This window comes from Glandiceps talaboti, chromosome 12, assembly GCF_964340395.1.
Source record: "Glandiceps talaboti chromosome 12, keGlaTala1.1, whole genome shotgun sequence".
Classification (NCBI taxonomy): Eukaryota; Metazoa; Hemichordata; class Enteropneusta; family Spengelidae; genus Glandiceps; species Glandiceps talaboti.
In genome coordinates this window covers 4,226,641-4,247,997 of record NC_135560.1, presented here as the reverse complement: position 1 = coordinate 4,247,997, position 21,357 = coordinate 4,226,641, and the positions used below count along the sequence as shown (strand labels likewise).

Genomic DNA, 21,357 nt, shown 5'->3' with positions numbered 1-21,357 from the left:
ATATAAAATCAAAGTCAAAATCATTTAATTTGTATGTATACATATAATGGGAATATTGATTAACGTTCATGCAATTGTCATGGGGAGGGTCATGTTTTACAAAAATGGGACCAAGGGGAGGGTCACTTTTTACAAATGGAGAATGGTGTGAGAAAATGAGGCAGAAAACAAAACTGCGTACGTACCAACAGTTTAAAGGAGAGTATAAAACTGAAAACTATGTGTTGTTAACTCTGTCACGGAGTGAACGTTCTTTAAATTTAATGGCACAATTTCGCTCCAGTGTACTTGTATTGCCTCTCCGTATCGAAACTGGTAGGTTTCGTCATGAACCGGTTGAAAGGAGAGTGTGTGAGCTTTGTGATGATACAGATACTGTAGAAGATGAAAGTCATTTCCTCTTTCACCTTCAGTGTTTTACCTATTGGTGATAAGTTTAAGATTATGTGAAAGCTACCGCCAAATTTATTGAAGCAGCATTTCTTAAACGCAAAAACTGTTTATACGGGTTAAGTTGACTTGTTATTTGAATTTCTGTGCTTAGCTGTTTGACTACCTTTTGTTCTGTAAATTACTGTTGAGGTGACTTATAAGTCCACTTGTTGAGCTGGGAGGTGTTATTATTTATTGTTCTTTTTTTGTCATAGTAAACTTTTCAGGTAAACCTCATGTCACTATAATAAACAAACTATACTAATACGTCATGTTTACCTCCCGTAAGGAAGGTTATACGTATGTCTGTCTGTCTGTCTGTCTGTCTGTCTGTCTGTCTGTCTGTCCATGTGTATGTATGTATGTATGTATGTATGTATGTATGTATGTATGTATGTATGTATGTATGTATATATATATATATATATATATATATATATATATATATATTGTGTGTGTGTGTGTGTGTGTGTGTGTGTGTGTGTGTGTGTGTGTGTGTGAACATGATATCCCAAACACTAATGAAACGTGTTATACATCTTTCCAGTGGTAAATTACAGAAAATTATTAGATTTTGGTAGACATCCAATGAACATTAATTAGTCATTGATGGTTTTTAGTAATTAAGAACACAACCTTCAATTGTAATATAATTTTGGACATGTGTTAACCATAACAAAACAAATATGCTGTATAAAGTTTGTTGATGTAACTTATAGCTTTAATGAATAATTTGAAGCTATATCTTAAGAATTCCGAGACAATACCAGAGGCGTCTAGCAACATGAATAACCTACATAAGTTTCTTCAAATCTACGAAAATTCTCACTAAATTATAATTCAAGTTATTTTGAATTTGTGTACTGTTTTTTTACTGTGCATATTTTAACATTCATTCTTACGTCACAAGGGTCATGGTTAATTCTTTAAACTCATATTTCGACCACGTAACCAATGTTTGCATTTTGTCTTATGTTCGATTGAGTCATCACTCGTAACCAAGTAAGTATAACCTTGTTCGTGGTTCTGTATGTGTTGCTCTGTCGCTACGACAAACACGGACAAAATCATCGATGGTTTCTGAAGTACGTGTTTTGGAGTCTGTACAGAGATCTTTTACATTCTCTATTGTCTTTGTATAACTTACATAGCGGCTCAACATATTAGACACCCGTGGATGTCGACGGACTCATTTACAGCTGCAGTTGCTGAGGTTGGTAAGTAACAATGAAGATTTACCGTGGTATTTTCACAAGTGTGTAAAGCCTGATATGCAATGTGGTGAATCATTGGTTCTAACCAAAACATCAACGAATGTCATTATTTGCACGTATAAAATTTCACTTAGTATGCAAAGAAACATTCTAGTTGCATGCTATTATCTGCATAGTATATTGTAATATAACGTTACCTTAGTAACCGATAATCAGTAATCAACGAAGATAAGCCATTGTGAATGTCAACACCAGGTACGACATTATACGAACATATGCAATGTATTGCGTATAAAAATGAACGGTACCACGCCCCAACAAGTAAAATATGCATCTACGACTTTTCAAAAGTTTAGTACGTAGAAGGTGGATAATGACGGATTTAGTACTTGTGAATCTAATCTATTTTACCACTATACTGGTTTGTCATGTTACTTAAAATGACCTTCCTATTAATAAGGAGATTGAATTACCATGATAACTTAATAATCCTGTTGTTTGTTGTTGTTGTTTTGCCTATCACTTTTATGTTTAGTATATATGTTATAGTTTATTGCAATATGTCTACTGACCAATGAGCATACATTGCAAAAACAATTCAAAAACACATACGTTACGTCATTAAATAACTACATAAATGGAGAAGGTAGCAATATTAAAGCAATATTACATATTAAACAATTCATTTCTGATTTTAAATGCTTTGTATATAAAGAGGCCGAGTTGCCTAACAACACGCTCGTTGTCACAGGAAATTAAGTCAATGAATTTGAAAAACGTTGGTTGCCTCCAGTAATGTATAGACTATATTATCATTGGACGGTTACAATGCCCGGTATATATTTAAAAACACACAGTATATATATTGTCGTCATACGCCTCACATACATGTACTATAGCAATCATCGAGTGTATGTAAAACGCATTAAGTGCATTCGAACTATGCACGAATTAGCTTTATTCGAAACTGAGAATACTCGCGATATATATTCACCTTTATACATTTTCATGTTTCATCAAAGTTTCATGCAGCTCAGCTACTTCCGCTATTATAGATAGTATACACCTGTAAACATTCCTGTATGTACAGGTATAGAAACATTGTCTATCACAGGATCAATACATGTCGTTTTACGTAACAACATACAGATACTTGTCATAGTAAACTTAAGATAAATTAAAAGGACATATACTAGTATATATTTTAAAGACGGCTACGAATATCCTCGACAATATTTCGTCTATTTGCCTGCTTGTCTAGGTCTGTCTGTCTGTCTGTCTGTCTGTCTGTCTGTCTGTCTGTCTGTCTGTCTGTCTGTCTGACTGTCTGTCTGTCTGTCTGTCTGTCTGTCTGTGTTCATTCCGTTTAGCATCTCGTACCTTCTTTTCTTTCTCAAACAGATTACAGAATAACCAATGTGTGACATTGTATATCTATGATGTCATCAATAAATACAATAACACATAACAATTACTGTGACAACATCACCAAGACCATTCTAGATGTATTGCCGGATGATTATAAAACATTGTCACTGGAGGAGCTTGAGAAATATTGTCTAAATAATTATGATTTACCTGTGGATACACAGAATTATTTGACCAGATGCTGGCAATACATCGACGAAAATGTCCTAGGTAAAGACTTGACAATCCTAGCAGACTACGTATCGCCACCGTAAGTACATTCAATATTTCTCTTTCTAATCATCACAGATAAAATACATGTACTTGTAAAATACTAGACTTTCAATTGTTAATTGATAATTGTATATGAACATGATTATCGTTTTTATACAGAGTCTCTACACCAAACTCCCCCACCCCCACCCCCATCCACCCCCTCGGTCGACACAAATCAATGATAGCATGAAACTGTTAACCAACCACACGTGTTTCTGGCAATAGCAGAACATTATGAACCTGGTTTTGCAAGGATATTTTTTGAGAAATTGAGACCATTCTTTACTTATGATATGATAGACCAATAAGTAGTTAATTGTAAGAAAAACTGGCTAAATAATTTGAGTTTTTCATTTCCCAAAATCATCCAAAATTGAAGAAAGTTCAGATAAATGTATTTAATAAATGACATATACGTATTGTTAATTTTCAGGACTGTTAACTCTACCGACGATGTATTGGATCCATGTGAAGACCCGACGTTAAATCTTACCACATGGATGACAGGGAGTATAGGGTTAACAGTAAGTCATGTCGCAGTAAATGTATGTGTGTGTGTATGTGTTGGGGGGGGGGTGTATGTATGTATGTATGTATGTATGTATGTATGTATGTATGTATGTATGTATGTATGTATGTATGTATGTATGTACGTACGTACGTGCGTGTGTGTGTGTGTGTGTGTGTGTGTGTGTGTGTGCCCAAGTTTGGGATTATTTCACAATTCAATGCTCTTTTATAAATTAATACTGTATTTTGTTATTTTTGTATCTTTAGACAGTTATCCTGATAATTTTAACTTTTCTACAAACATCAGTAACGAGGTACTACTGCAAATGTTGTAACACACTGGGTTCCAAGTCAAAACTGTGTAGTAAATGTTGTCCAATGAAAGGGGGATTGGCTTAGTAAGTATGGACTCAAAGTTATCTTTCTCATTAAGATTATTCACCTTATTGTTTCCAGAACGAAAAAATAAGAAAGTTATAGTGTTTCCCATTAGGCAAATCGATTGCATTTGGTGCAACTCAATGATGTTGAACTTTATAGATATGTCAAACGTGTTCCTAGTTTTGTCATGATAGTTTACATGGACACAACTGCCAAGTTTTAACAGTAACCACACACTAAAGAGAGAGAGAGAGAGAGAGAGAGAGAGAGAGAGAGAGAGAGAGAGAGAGAGAGAGAGAGAGAGAGAGAGAGAGAGAGAGAGAGAGAGAGAGAGAGAGAGAGAGAGAGAGAGAGAGAGAGAGAGAGAGAGAGAGAGAGGAAAAAACACAGACGATTGCAGATAACCAAGGCTTCAACTATCAGGTGCAATAAAAATAATATAATTATGAAGATAAAGATGAAAATGTTTTGTTTTCCATTTCAACTCACCTTGTTTCTTTCTCCTATGCTAACATTTTTCTAGTCCGGTGAATTTACTGGACGAGTACACTGAACGTGCAGCATTTGCTGCTGCCTTTGGAATTTCAATAACATCTATAATGGATTTATTTACTGGCAATTACTATGTAGAGTTTGACTTGAAAGACGTACCTGGATGGGCAGCAGGTAAGATCATAGAGTCGTTGTATTCCTCTCTCAACATTCGCTGATCAGATTTTCAATTTCGTGTACTTGGAGCCAACCTGTCACAGCTTATATATGATATCAAGTCATTATATTAGTAGCACGAATGACATTGTAATTTCTTTGCCCCATAGAGTAGTATATGACTTCTCCAAGAAAATGTATCTTTGAAACCTCTTTCTAACTCTAATGAGTACATGTACGTGTAGTGCATCTACCTACCTACCTGCCTGCTTATTTACCTACCCATCCACCCTCTACCGACAAACCCACATACCCATTTACCTACCTACCTACCTACCTACCTACCTATCCACCTTCCTACCTACATGCCTACCTACCTACCCACCTACCTACCTACCTATATACCAACCTATCTACCTAGTATACCTACCTATCTACTCATCTATCTACCTATCTACCTACCTGCCTGCCTATCTACCTAGTAGACCTACCTACCTACCTGCCTAGTAGACCTAACTACCTACCTACCTAGTAGAACTACCTACCTACATGCCTGCCTATCTACTTAGTAGAGCTACCTACCTATCTACCTACCTACCTACCTATTTTATTCATATTTCTTATTTATTGAAAGGAGCTGTTGAAACGTGTACACAACTTGTAAATGTATCACTTGTATGTTTTATATACTCACCTTACTTTTCGTGTTTGTCTACGCCAAAACGACTAGTTGGTAATGTGTTGGGATTATTATACTGTAGTTATTGGTAAGTTTCTAACGATTGATTTTGGGTTTGTATGCATCGACACAGACACAGTTACACAGACATAGACAGGCAGACAGACAGACAGACAGACAGGCAGACAGACAGACAGACAGACAGACAGACAGACAGACAGACAGACAGACAGACAGTCTTTTACATAGTTGCTTACCAAAGTAAACGAAGTGAATGTAGTCCTCGAACATAAAACTGCCAGGAGTAATATGTGGATCAATATTGATTAAATAGCGTTACCACAGTTTCTACTTTATATCAAGTATTCGATCTAATTATGACACGCTTCAATTTGCATACCGTTGCCTTGGTAATGCCCTCCTACGTGATGAAATAAGTGAAAGGAAAGATTTTACCAAATGGTTGAAGTGCTGTGTAATAGTCTGCACATCTCTATACAAGTTGTCAGTCATTCGTCTCATTAGTCTATCTGTAAAGTCAATGTTACTTGTCAGTGTTGTTGTCAAGGGCTTCATCTGTTTCACTTTTATTGCAAATGCTATTATTTTAATATCTGTTTAATTTACTCCATCAGGACAACGTATCACACATACACTTACATAGACTGTCCAAAACAGGATGGGGTAAGTATAGTAAACCATTTTTCATGGGTTTTATGACTTGAAACCAGTTTGTGTCTGAATCCGTGAAAGATTGTAGTGAAATATCAAAATACTCAGGTTTAGACGTTTGAACTTAAATTAATCATTTTTACAACAGGAAAATGTCCTCCTCTGACAGTATTGGTGTGTAGGTATGATATATATGCCAAAACATTCACACCGTCTACGTGTACATAACATTTGCCAGAGTTTTTCATGGATTCTTTCATTTCTACTCATTAACGACATTAATTTTCACCTCTTAAAAAATATAGAATGTCTTTCCGTATCCGGTTACAGATCTTATATATCGCGAATAAACAGGAGGGAATCGAAAAATGAGGTTCTGGAGACCAACATATATGGAACCATCTGAAAGAAATTTCAGATCAACATAATGCTCTGATGAAGATTTATAGAAATTGAGAACATGACAAAAACCTACAATTGACATTTATTAATTGATAATTGCTCATTGACATTGCCAATCACGCTCAGTGTACTATCAATACTTACTTGTCTACACTATTATTCTTTTAAAAGTTATCCATTATAACGATGATAACGATTGATTTCTGGCAAAATTGATTGTCATAACCCAAAACACCAAGGAACCATTGAAAAATTGCATACTGAGGAGATAAATGAGGTGTTAAGTTAGGGATAAACAGTTGTTATGGTGGCTACCTGGTGAAATCTTTGGTGAGCTTATTGAACATTTCCGTGCAATACAAAGTTAAATTCATGAACTTAGACTGAGCTTTCACCATAGCTGTTATATTGTCTGGGTAATGAATAATATAATCTATACAAATTCAATGCCTTTTATAATTGAATTATAAAAGCTGAATATATATCATTCAGGGACCAAGCAACAACAACAACAACAACAACAACAACAACAACAACAACAACAATAGCCGCATCAGCAACAGCAGCAACAACAGCTATAACAACAACGAACTATACAAACTAGATATTATGAAATTGACAAAGTGTTACTGTAATAACGGAGTTAGACTTAGTTTTGTACCAAGCCCACAATTCTTGAAATGATCTACATTGTTGCTTTTTTTCCTGTGATAGCTGGAAGGTGTACAGACATTTCTGTTCGGTTTACCGCAATTGGTATGTTTTTATATGATTGGCATCATCTATCTATCAGGCATCATAAAGTATATTCAACGTCGAAGAAAACAGGCAAGTTTGTTGTCTATGTGTCAGTCCAACGTGATTTCTATGATAATGACGCATTTTTCAACTACTATACTACCCACAGTGATGTACAATTATTTTTATCCCTTGTACAACCCTATACAGGCACAATGTTAACTCTTTAACCCCCCCCCCCCGAGGGGTGGGGGAGAGAGCATATAATCTGTACAGTCACTAAGGTCACAGAAGTAAATCCTTCACATAGCAATCTGTCCTACCAAATATCTATTTCTATGGCTGCATCGACTTTTGCACGAGGGTGATCCAAATCGTAATGATTATCCGTGCCAACTAATTATAAACTAAACATTCACCTATCGCGACCTCACACAGTCACTACAAATATGGTACAACACGTGCTTTAATTTGTCATGTTTTGATATTGTCTCGGATTTATTATCGAGTGATTATACCATACATGTATTATTAAAGGGATTTCATTACAATTGAAAACTGCCAATGAAAAGTTCGATAACTGTATGTAATAATACAAAAATGACAGGTTCGATGTCTTAAACTATATTTAGAGACAGAGTAAAATAGAGAACGGGGTAGAAGTCAAGAAAACAGCGAAATCGGACTCCTGGGTTTTACAGAAGACTGATCATGATAGTATATATGTGAAAAGACTCCTTTCGAAACCAGAACCGGTGTAAGTACATATATATATACTTTCTACCCCTGATGAGTGAGGACTACGCACCTCACGAAACAGTTCTGTAGGGTCTATAGCATATAATTTGGTTCAAATTTTCAAAACCTGATTATATATATATATATATATATATATATATATATATATATATATATATATATATATTTATCACATAAATACGTGCATATCTTCTACTGTGTGACGTCAAACAGGGGTGATTTCAGAGCATATCACCCCTGTTCTACCGAACTATTTTTTCTCCGTACTGTTGAAGTGTTCGTGTCAATCCCACGCTACGATCAAGTTTATCGTAATAATTATGTGCTTTCAAAACGTAAATGCATACATTACGTTAGTAACGTTACATATATCCTTGGATGGCATGAGTTTGATACATAGAAGTCCTTTTATTTGTATTTGATACATTTTATTCTATTTAAAAATCACGTAGATTATCGATGTCACAGCCGGAAAGCTTCCGATTTTCCGTCGAGCTCAGATCTCCGAACTTACACAACCCTAGACTGTCGACAGTCGCTCGCGCCTTTTTCCCTACGTTTTATCTAAACTCCGGTCCGGCGCAACACTAGTAAGCTTAATAGTATAATCGCAAACTGATATCGAGGGCCGTATTGCGAAGGACAGTCGCTCGCGCCTTTTTCCCTACGTTTTATCTAAACTCCGGTCCGGCGCAACACTAGTAAGCTTAATAGTATAATCGCAAACTGATATCGAGGGCCGTATTGCGAAGGCCCAAGACTGTCGACAGTCGCTCGCGCCTTTTTCCCTACGTTTTATCTAAACTCCGGTCCGGCGCAACACTAGTAAGCTTAATAGTATAATCGCAAACTGATATCGAGGGCCGTATTGCGAAGGACAGTCGCTCGCGCCTTTTTCCCTACGTTTTATCTAAACTCCGGTCCGGCGCAACACTAGTAAGCTTAATAGTATAATCGCAAACTGATATCGAGGGCCGTATTGCGAAGGCCCAAGCGACTGTTGTCCCTTGCCGCGCCCTCATGCGATAACAATAGGAACATTCAGTTTGTAGACTATTGACATTTAGGTCATAGTTCACAAAGCTTGTCAATCAAAATGAACATGGCGTAGTCACCAAGCGAGTCAACACATCGAGACGCATTGGAAAAACTTTGATACTCGCACTTGAAAGACTTTCAGAGAAGAATTATAGATACCTATGTCTCTGGGAAAGATGTTTTCGTTAGTGTACTGACAGGAAGTGACAAGTCCATAGCCTATGAAGCCCGGGCTATGAAGTCGCAGGCCTGTGGGTTATACTTCCATGCTCCGATCGTTCTCGCGATACAGCTAACAACATCTAGTCTGCAATTGTCCCAGTAGTATCCTCATTGATACAATGATAGCTCTAATATAATCCCGTATATAAACGGCGAAGGCCCTTTTATTTGTGGTAATTTTGCTAAACAATAGGGAAGTGGTAACAACCTAGCGGCCGACCCAAAGGTTCACCCCCCCCCCACATCAACAACAAAAATCACATAAAAAGAAAACATCAAGGAAAAGACACAACAAACTGTCATATCATATAGCATCGTGATAAAGATTACGTAAATTGACTCCTCAATCGGTATCTGAAATAATGGGGTACAATAGCGTTAGGTATATATAGACTCAGTACTCTGTGGAGGCACTAGTTGAAGACGTGTCGGATCGGAGCACGATCTCCGTGCCGTGGTAAATATGGAGGCACTTTTCTGTTTCAGGTAGAACGTCTAACATTTGCACATTATCTGCGCCTCACTATCAAACATTTTATACATGAATATTATTACTATATAATATGCTAGCTGCAGTCGAGGGAAGGTAAAAAAAGGTGTCCAAAACATCTGTTGCTTGACTGGAGTGTCGGTCGGAGTTGGTACAATAAGTCGACTTCCGTAGCACTCTCTCGCTCCAGTACCACTGTAACAGCTAGCTGCATGCTAAACAAGGCAATAGACTAGTGAGCATGACAATGTATCAGGCGTCGAGTTTGTCAACGACGTCATTTACGAATGTTATAAAACGCGCGGTTTCAAGCTTTAACAAAGAAAGATAGGAAAGGAAAAAGTACTTGATTATGACCATCAAAATGCATTTACGAGGTCAAATTTGCGCTGCAGTTTACGTGTGTTGCACGTTGAGTAACCTTACATTGAACTGTATGCAAATTATACGATAGAGTACCGCCCCATTAAATGACGTCACATCATGAATAAGTAATAGCAAGGGAGATGCGGCAAGGGACAACAGTCGCTCGGGCCTTCGGCCCTCGACCTCGGGCCTTCGGCCCTCAATTTGCGATTAGACTAGTGTTGCGCGGGATAGGAGTTTAGATAAAACTTTGGGCAAAAAAGGCGCGAGCGACTGTCCGATAATTTTGGTTGAGAAACCACACAACAGTATGATCGATACCGTACAATGGTAAGCTTGACCTCGCGACAGGTCACGCGATTATGTAATTTGCATAGCCGACGGGCGAATTTTTTTAATACGCGATGAAGAATATAGTGCGATGAAATGATGCAGTATTCGTAAAATACGATTTAAAATTTCAGAAAAATACGGGGAAATACTTAATTATGTGATAAATATATAATTCCATGAAATCAATGTTAGTTTTACGTCATAATGCTCCTCGTATGATTCCGCGGAGTACAAATTCTCGCCTACCGGCTCGAATTTGTATTAGTCCGCGGAATCATACTCGGAGCATTATGACGTAAAACTAACATTGATTTCATGGGATTATATATAATTATATATAATTATATATATATATATATATATATATATATATATATATATATATATATATATATATATATATATATATATATATATATATACACATATAAAGCTAGGCGTACACTCACATTGCAATTGCAGCAAAGCATGAACATTCTGCAAAGTTCACTTATTTTTGTTCGTGCATGCGAACAGTTTGATTATCCGTGTTTTCTTTTTACTACTATGATTTACAGTTTGTTTACAAACCACGTCCTGTACTAAAAACACAGTTCTTCTTCTTTTTTGTATATATATGTAATATATACATTTTAGAATTGTTGCTGTATTATTGAGTGACACATACCTACTGAGTTTCTGTTTCGCACAGGTCTTTTTTAATGACAAAAAATATAGTAAAGTTGTTTAGTTGATGAAAACCAAACTTAAAAACACCGATTTCCAATCCATATAGACAACTTTAATATTTAGAATATACTGACACTATCGAAACACAATATAGTTCAGTCAATATATCCTTCGACTAATCAACCCACCAACCAACAGGCTAACAAGATATTTATTCATAGAAATGTTGGCAATGACCTACTATATGTCATCAGTTCTGGTATTTTGTTGGCTGCTATCAGCCTGTTTTCGGAACCTTCTTTTTTTAGATTGCAATAATGTATTTTTGATAGAACGTATACATTATTTTGCAGAGTGGAAGCAACAACATGGAAAGCGAAATTCAGGAATCTTTTCTACAAAAGTATACCTGGTAATTAATCAATCTTTAGATATGTTATATTTGACAGTAGCAACGGAGGAGTAGTTTGGGTTTGTGATATATCGAGGTGGACAATGACTGTAACATATAGTTGGTAAACTGTGCATGATACTACTAATTAAGGAAAGCAAACTATCGGCAAACTAATAGCACAAACAAAAACTGTTGTTCAATATAGTAGATTACACAAGTGGGTGATATCGGTGCCACTAATCAGGATATTGTAAACACTGAATGAGGTTGAATGATGGTGTATGCACTTGAGGAAAACTTGTGAGTGGAGATGCCACTCTACTGTGAGTGTAATTACATCTACATTCGTTGCTAGTTAATATCAGCTTGTCGCAAGAACAGTTGTAGTTTGTGTCTATGTTAGCTTCCAGATAGCTGAGTTGCCGTCCTCGAAATGACGAGTAATACATACTTTTAGACTATTATTTACTCTACCATTCACAATAATGAGGGCTGAAAAATCAGGATACACTGGGTTGAGAGAAATATGACAGGAATTCAAGATAAGCCTGAATTCCAAATGACCATAGTATCGTTTGACACCAAGAAGTGGAACGTATTCACTTATTATATACTGAGAGAATTCGTTCATACTAAAATCCACGAGTAATGTGTTTTTCATCTATCGATTTGGGATTACTAATTTAAACAAGAACTATTTGTATTCACAGGATTCAAGTATTCAAGGAGATTGATTTGTACGATGGTCGTGGCCTGTTTTCTTATGTATGAGGTTAGATTCATAAAATTGATGTCCTTTGCATAAATCTTTTGCTAGCCCAGAAGTTAATCTAATAGTGACAGTAAGGACCTTGGTACAATAACATGGTCTGAGATCTTTAAACAAAATTACATATTTTACTGTTTAATTGCCATGCTCAGTAGACATCGAAAAACAAAGCCAAGAGATAGACTGAATTGATGTTGAATGATTATTACATAAAGTCTTCGTCTGCAGACAGTCGTTATGCAGATTAACTTTATAAGCTGTTATAATAATTTGTGACAGCACCTATAAACCTTATCTATGAGGAAAATCTTTACGTCATGCAGAACTTTTCAAATTCAGTATTTAGTAAACCCACATTTCTACAGGGTCACTGGTGTTCATCTAATACCATGCACTTTGTGCCATTTGGAACACATACCTTAACTTTGTTTAGGCCATAAGAACAATGTCTGGACATGGTCGCCTCTTTTCGTCCAAGCTTGGTTTAGGTCCAGACAAATATTTGGGCCGAACCAAATTACCATGTCCGAATGCATTTGGTGAGGACAAAAACCTAAGTTTAGCGCCCTCACAGTTTACTCATTGGTGACAAACAGTATCATAAATTTGGAATTTTCTCTATACTTGGATTTCAGATAGACATCGTTTATCGAGTATCACTGGATATCATCTTTTTAAATCTAACTCGTATATTCAGAGATGGTGGTGAGGCTGAAGAATTCTTTGACGTCATCAATGAGACGGACACCTTTTACTACGCACAGCGATTTGTGTACACTGCAGCAGGTGAGTTGGACACCTTTTTACTACGCACAGCGATTTGTGTACACTGCAGCAGGTGAGTTGGACAGCTTTTACTACGCACAGCGATTTGTGTACACTGCAGCAGGTGAGTTGGACACCTTTTTACTACGCACAGCGATTTGTGTACACTGCAGCAGGTGAGTTGGACAGCTTTTACTACGCACAGCGATTTGTGTACACTGCAGCAGGTGAGTTGGACACCTTTTTACTACGCACAGCGATTTGTGTACACTGCAGCAGGTGAGTTGGACACCTTTTTACTACGCACAGCGATTTGTGTACACTGCAGCAGGTGAGTTGGACAGCTTTTACTACGCACAGCGATTTGTGTACACTGCAGCAGGTGAGTTGGACACCTTTTTACTACGCACAGCGATTTGTGTACACTGCAGCAGGTGAGTTGGACACCTTTTACTACGCACAGCGATTTGTGTACACTGCAGCAGATGAGTTGGACAGCTTTTACTACGCACAGCGATTTGTGTACACTGCAGCAGGTTAGTTGGACAGCTTTTACTACGCACATGCAGCGATTTGTGTACACTGCAGCAGGTGAGTTGGACACCTTTTACTACGCACATGCAGCGATTTGTGTACACTGCAGCAGGTGAGTTGGACACCTTTTACTACGCACATGCAGCGATTTGTGTACACTGCAGCAGGTGAGTTGGACACCTTTTACTACGCACAGCGATTTGTGTACACTGCAGCAGGTGAGTTGGACACCTTTTTACTACGCACAGCGATTTGTGTACACTGCAGCAGGTGAGTTGGATTGATTAGTTTTGATATCATATATGGCATGTCTTTCACGATTGGTTTACTTTGATTACATCACGATGACTTATTTTAAGTCCACTACATTTTACAAATACCATTTTACTGTCATCTATATCATATCTGTATTTATTGCCAATTTTTAGAATTAGGAATTGTAGTTGTAGATATTGTTTACAGAAATATCTTACTTCTCAAACTATTCCCTTTGTTGACTTGGTGCCAAGAAATTGAAATAATTCATGCTTAGTTAGTTATTTGCTATTCCATCTTTATTTACACAGCTACATTCGACGCATCTTCACTGGTGGCACTCATAATTCAGTATTTTTTCATTTTCCACATGATTTACACGTACAGGTACGTGCACTAATGGATGTATATATATTATTCTGTAGAACTAAATCAAATAGACAGCTAGTTATGTTATCAAACACCATTACTGAAGGAATCAGTACATTCAACTCAAAATAATCATGGAATTCGGGGGTATTTATTTGCCAATAGATTTATATCCCATAAACCCCCATAAAAGCTGTAAAAAGGAACCTGATCAATCAATCAATCAATCAATCAATCAATCAATCAATCAATCGATCGATCGATCGATCGATCGATCGATCAATCGATCGGTCGATCAGTCAGTCAGTCAGTCAGTCAGTCAGTCAGTCAGTCAGTCAGCCAGCCAGCCAGCCAGTCAGCTAGCCAACAAACCAGCCAGCCAGCCAGCCAGCCAGCCAGCCAGCCAGCCAACCAACTAACCAGTCAGCCAGCCAGCCAGCCAGTCAGCCTGTCAGCCAGCTAGCCAGCCAACCAACCAACCAACCAGCCAGCCAGCCAGCCAGCCAGCCAATTAATCAATCAGTCTATGTCAAATGATTATAAATGATATTGATTTCCTTAAAGTATTAATCTTTAAGTGTAATTAAATCAAGACATAGTATTCCGAGGTAGATGACAAATGCATTATTACATTTCTTATCTTTTAAATATTTCATCGTAATCTTAAATTAAGGTGATATTGTCTTCTCATATTACAGAACAACCATGCTCCGCCTTTATCGTGGTGATCGATCTTTCTGGCCAAAAGGAGTAGTGATAGGACCATCGTTATTGGTAGGGTGATAGTATGACGTCATCAAATTACACACGCATTTTGCATATACAATGTATTTGATTTTACTATTGTGTGTTTATCAGACGGTCTGTGTCGTCAACTCTAAATCGTGCCACCTAGTTGAATCAAACGAATCGTGACTTCCGACTTTATGTTCTTAAAATGATGGATTATACCCTGTAAGTTTAGCAAATTAAGGGACAGGTCAGTTTATTCGGCCGGGGGGTCACCCTGTTTTTGAAATTGGCAGTGGGGGGGGGTCATACTGTTTTGATTTGTGGATGGGGGGGGGGGTATTGAGTTTAGGATCGTGATGGAAGAAAATAATCATTTCCTACAATGGCATATAACCTTGTCTGAAATTTGGTACATGTAAATATTTGTTTTTGTCACTGTTTCTTATATGAATTCTTTAATATTACTTCACGCGTACGTACATTTCAAACATAACTATACATATACATATACATGTATTACCTAGCTCCCACACTATGTATTACCGAGCTACTGCACTATGTATTACCTAGCTACCACACTAGTTACACAACATGTCAAATAACGTGCATCACAAGACTTTTACAATATATATATGTTAATGAAATATGACGTCTTCAAATGGAGATGAAATACGACATGGTATTATTTGTCATACATGTACATATTTTTCTACTACGAGATATCTTATTTCTAAAAAATATTCCAAGTCATGTCGTAGTCAACATTCAACAGATAAGCGTTCTGTAACCAAGTCGATGAGAAAAAGGTTGTATTGGACTTTCATATATTGATTTTAAGGGTTCACCCTCTTTATCCAAATTCCTTCAATTGTGGTAGTGATATGGTAACACAAGGTATAAGGAGGTAAACACAAACTAGATTGGCAGATGTTGGTAGTAATTTATAACTTTTTATTTTGTTTTTGCAGATTAAAAGTTTTTCATGGTCTGGGTACCAGTTAGCTTACATTATTTGGGGTAATTTTTCAACGTTTTCGTTTGTTATTTAAACTCTTTACTGGTTGGTTTTAGTCTGAGTTTACTTGTCCGACATTCATGATGATCAAGGTTATCATCTCCTATGGAAAATTACAGTTATCATGCATTTGGAACCTTTCGACAATATTATGTTGAGCCCATAACAAGTGAACTGGCAAATACATAGCTGTTACCTTATGTAACCCAATGCAGTCATTTTATGACACTTAAACGTCACTATTACAAGATATAGCTATATCTAATCCAATGTTGTATACCAAATATATCACTTGAGAAAAACATAATCACAACATTTAATATTCGTTTAATTAAATCATGATCTTGACTTTCACATTTTGAGAGAGTTCACAAAAGCGCCCATTTGTCAAGTGCAGTCCAAGGTATTATTTTGTCTCTTTGATTCTGTCCATATCATTCTTCTGAATGGTTATAAAGTGGTTCTTTGCTGCTAATTCGTTTTGTTTCACCCTATTTGTACGTTATACAGGTTACTTCTTGACACAGCTAGTCCTGTGGGTTGTATTGTTTCTCATTGTGCATGGATTAATCTTCTCGATTATCGATGATAGAGTGGAAAGTTCCATCGCGTGGCTTATTATAAATGAATATTGGTAAGAATGCAGTCAAAAAGTCACAGTGATAAAAAAAAGCTAAGTGCTAGGGCTTATATTTTGCAAACAAATGTGAGTCTTAAACCGAGAAAATAAAATATGTAACGGCAACGTTCTACTGTTGGCAATCTATTATGTGATTTATCCATTCACCCAGATTGCACCCATACCTACCTACCTACCCATCCAACCAACCAACCAACCAACCAACCAACCAACCATGCAACAATATCAGTCAATCCAACCAACCAACTAACCATACATCCACCCCATATCCATCCATCCATCCATCCATCCATCCATCCATCCATCCAACCAACCAACCAACTAACCATACATCCATCCCATATCCCTCCATTCATTCATTCATTCATTCATTCATTCATTCATTCATTCATTCATTCATTCATTCATTCATTCATTCATTCATTCATTCATTCATCCATCCATCCATCCATCCATCCATCCATCCATCGGGTAACCTGCCTGCCTACCTTCTTAAGTTTAATAGTTGAGTTCATCGATATAATCATTGTTTGTTTGTTGATTCATATACCCAATAGTTGAATATTTTATACTACCTAGTCGGTAAACCGGTCACCTAGTTTGTCGTGGGTTCATTTATATTTATTGTCACCGTTACATTTCATTACTTGCTTTGTACGATACCTCAAAAATGGGTATTACAAAGGCGTTGTTCCAATTAGGATTAACATTTGGGAACAAAATAGATAATCCTGCATGTTAAGGCTCCACTGCACTGATGATAAGATAACACTAATGGGAGAACTGGGATTGAAACCCAGGTATATAGTTCGGGTATCAGGCTACACAATGTCATGAACTTTCGACTACCATGATACAGGTAATGTAATTATCTATTTTTCGTCTCCAGGTTCACAATTGTGGTATCTATTGTATTGTACGTTGTACAGATATTAATGGCGAAGTACGTCTTTCTTCAGGATAAAGGTGAAACACTCGCCCTAAACAACAGGTATGTATTATTAAATAACATTGACGGATTTGTCTCTTTACAGCCACATGTTGTGCTTTCGAAACTTTCAGGCATTGTAATAAGGTGTAATGTGCCATGTTATGTTTCCTACACAACAGTGAAGGTGACTGCATAATTATACAATTGGAGATTTGTCAATTTATAGATAAATGTAAAGTGATCTGTAGGCTAGGCTGGTGCAGTATACCAAACCCTGTTCTCTATGCAAGACTATAATTTGCTGCGGAAAACCGGTCACAGAACTTCGTATGGTTTCCAAATTTGATGACTAAAACAATAACAGTAACCCATACTTTCATGGACAATGTTGACAATGTGCATCATTTAAAAACTGATCGTGGACAGTCTACATTGCGGTGTTAGTTGACCTAGTCCTAGCAATCGACTTATATACACAACATCAAAGGACAAATATACAATAAACATGAAATACGTCAAAAGAAGACAAATCGAATGCACTTCTTGATAAGATACCAGACTGTATTTCATGCTTTGTCATCATTCTTCTACAGACGATTCTACCATAACTCGGTTTACACGATGTTTTTCTTCAATATCATCATTGGAGTATGGTCATGTCTACTTCGAGTCTGTTATTCTGTCTTCTTTGGCCTTCTCTATCTCGGTAGGACTGACAAATGTGTTCTTATTCAAGGATGGGAAAGCTTCGATGCAGGTACAACTTCTATCCATACAAAGAATCTCTCCAATATTATGCTGCTTAGACCAAATGGGTCACACTTGAAATACGTGACATTTTGGTGTCAGATGATACGACAAGATGTCAATGCATTGTATCACAATCAATGGATTATTTTGGTTTTATAATTCTCAACAAACTTGTCGCTCAATCTACTATTTATGGCAGTTACTGTTCTTTTTATTTAGTACTTTAGAGCAAGTGTGTATGTGAGGCAGAGGTCATTTGTTTGTTTTTGATTGGCTCAAGAGTTGTCTTCACTGAAGTAGCAATTAATGTAAGAGGGTCATTGTTGTGTTTCCCCCAGATCTGCAGACTGCATGGGCTTGACAAATTAAACACACAAAAAAGACCGACTTGGAAGTATTTAAGTGTGCGCGCGCTGAGCAGAAAATTTTTTTTGCCATATATTTCGCTTCAATTTGAGCCAATCAGGGGATGCTTTGGATATGTCTATTCATTCTTAACCAATCACTGAATATTATGAATATTTCAATTCATTCTGAACCAATCACTGGATAATATGTATATTTCAATTCATTCTGAACCAATCACTGGATAATATATATATTTCAATTCATTCTGAACCAATCACTGTGGATTATGTATACTTTAATTCATTCTGAACCAATCACTGAATACTATGTATATTTCGATACATTCTGGACCAATCATCTACGTATACTGCCACGTACATGTCGATACATTCAGTATCTTCTCATTCTGTATATCTGATCGTTATAGGTTACAAATCATACCTTGGTTTCATGCAAGTAGAAGAACAACATACCCATCCTGCTTTGGTTGTATTTTGCGATATTTTGTTGACGAAACAGCGGAATCAAAAGAAGTCGAAGAAAATTGAAGACGAAACAGTGGCCATGTCTGTTGTATCGTCATCATCATCAGATCCGACCAATGAAAAAGTCGCGATTGTCGTAGAAAAGGGTAGGGCCTCTCAATATAATTTGTGTACGGAGTCAGTAGCCAAATTGATTATATTGGATTTTTAATTGATAAAACTACTTTCTATAACATATGAAATAATAAATTGGAAAACATTCAAAAGTATGTAAACTATTTTGTTATTGTATGTAATAACAATAACTTCTTGCAATTTATTGAATCACAAAACATTGGCTTTGTCGATGTTGTTTCACATGTCAAGTAGGAAAGTTGTTTATAAATAGAAAATAAAAAATAAATAAATACCCCTTTGTCATCCATATCAAGGTCACTGTTAATGGTTCAGGTTTATTTAAGTGTATGATTGTTTATTGATAAAACTGAATGACATTATATTGTTGATAATCCGAATGATTGGCAAATATATGCTACAAAATACTATAAATTGACTGATCATACCGCCACCTAGAGGTCGGCTGTAACTATGAAATTTGTCATTCTGATGAATGTTGTCCAGATCGAAAACTCAATGCTATTTCATACTAACAAGTATAAACTTCTTTTGTGTTATAACCTTTGTACTAGTAATTAAATATCCTGTTACTAAGATCTCAACATTTTGAATTTATTACAGATTCAGAATTAGAAACAGTGAAATCGGATTATGGTACGGATATACTAACAGGGAGTGTAGTCACTGGAATGTCTGACAACAGTGTGGATGGTATGGATGTAAATGGGAGTATAGTCACTGTAAAGTCTGACGTTAATGCGGATGAAACTAAAAGTAACTTCTCAATAAGTTCTGATGAGAGCACTATTGAAACTGAAAATACAGTCACTGTAAGATGTAATGACGGCATAGTTGAAAATGAGAGTAAAGTCCCGATACCTTCTGATGATGAAACAGCTGCACCAACAAGTACAATGAAGGCTGGTGGTGACGATACCGTTGAAATTGTGAGACACTCACGATATCGAACAAAATGGTTTGTGGTGTATACCCTCATCAATAACCCCTCACTTTTCATTCTACGTAAGAAGGGTTTGCCAACAGAAACAAAGGACCAAGCGAGAAGAAGACAATTTGTAAGTATATTCACAATCGGGGGGGGGGGGGGACGGACGACGACATCTATCTATTTCATATACTTGTAACGTATGACAGAAATGATGAAACTTCTTTGCCATAATTGTTGACGCTTACCTTACTTCAATTGGTATTATTTGACTAATGACAAAAATTCATTGTAAAAAACTAGATTCTTTTACTTTGGGGTGTTTTTTTTAGCCATTTTAGTTTTCATTCTACAAACATGATTTTAATTTTAATGGATCGGTTTTCTATCAAGAAATAGAAGATTTTTTGCTGTAGTAAATGCATGTCACTAAAACAAAGTAAAGTGTCAACAGAAGAACTTTTTTCGTTCTCTCACTACATACCGGCTTTGTATTTATGACACTACATACTGGCTTTGTATTCATAGTACTACATACTACTACATACTGGCTTTGTATTCTTGGCACTACATACTACTACATACTGACTTTGTATTCATAGCACTACATACTACTACATACTGGCTATGTATTCATAGCACTACATACTACTACATACTGACTTTGTATTCATAGCACTACATACTACTACATACTGGCTTTATATTCATAGCACTACATACTACTACACACTGGCTTTGTATTCATGGCACTACATACTAATTACACTGAAATTGTATGGGTCAATTTAGTTAGAAAGGGGGTTGGGGTGGGTGGGTCTGACTCCTAACTAAAAGAATTTAGTTTTTATCCTACATTGAACTATTGATCTCACACCTTATTAGTTGCATACATCCAACACACATTTATTCATTAATCACTTTTACTTTTTTTCCAGCTAAATTTAATGACAGATGCAGCTGATAGTATAGCAACCACTGCATTAGCCATTGCTGCTGAGTGACGTTTGTTCTATGAAGAATTCGTCAGGATTACATTACCTTAACACTGCGATGTTTTGTTTTGAAGAA

General features: G+C 36.6%; 1 protein-coding gene across 1 annotated transcript; it reads left to right on the top strand.

Annotated features, from left to right (window-relative positions):
• The first annotated feature begins 3,085 nt into the window (after window positions 1-3,085).
• LOC144443619 (stimulated by retinoic acid gene 6 protein-like) lies at window positions 3,086-21,290 on the top strand. The gene is made up of 20 exons (XM_078133162.1): window positions 3,086-3,324; window positions 3,763-3,853; window positions 4,107-4,237; window positions 4,744-4,886; window positions 5,503-5,635; window positions 6,183-6,231; window positions 7,336-7,449; window positions 7,998-8,116; window positions 11,590-11,648; window positions 12,341-12,402; window positions 13,035-13,185; window positions 14,265-14,340; window positions 15,021-15,096; window positions 16,023-16,071; window positions 16,580-16,703; window positions 17,599-17,700; window positions 18,234-18,397; window positions 19,166-19,369; window positions 19,962-20,416; window positions 21,225-21,290. Exons 1-20 carry the CDS (start codon window positions 3,086-3,088, stop codon window positions 21,288-21,290), a joined length of 2,607 nt encoding a protein of 868 aa, XP_077989288.1.
• Window positions 21,291-21,357: the final 67 nt, after the last annotated feature.

Excerpts from the sequence above, each read along its gene's own strand:
- LOC144443619 (XM_078133162.1), top strand. The coding sequence starts at position 3,086 with ATGTCATCAATAAATACAATAACACATAACAATTACTGTGACAACATC. Across the intron at positions 13,186-14,264 it reads ATTTGTGTACACTGCAGCAG|CTACATTCGACGCATCTTCA; the intron begins GTGAGTTGGACA and ends TTATTTACACAG. Across the intron at positions 14,341-15,020 it reads CACATGATTTACACGTACAG|AACAACCATGCTCCGCCTTT; the intron begins GTACGTGCACTA and ends CTCATATTACAG.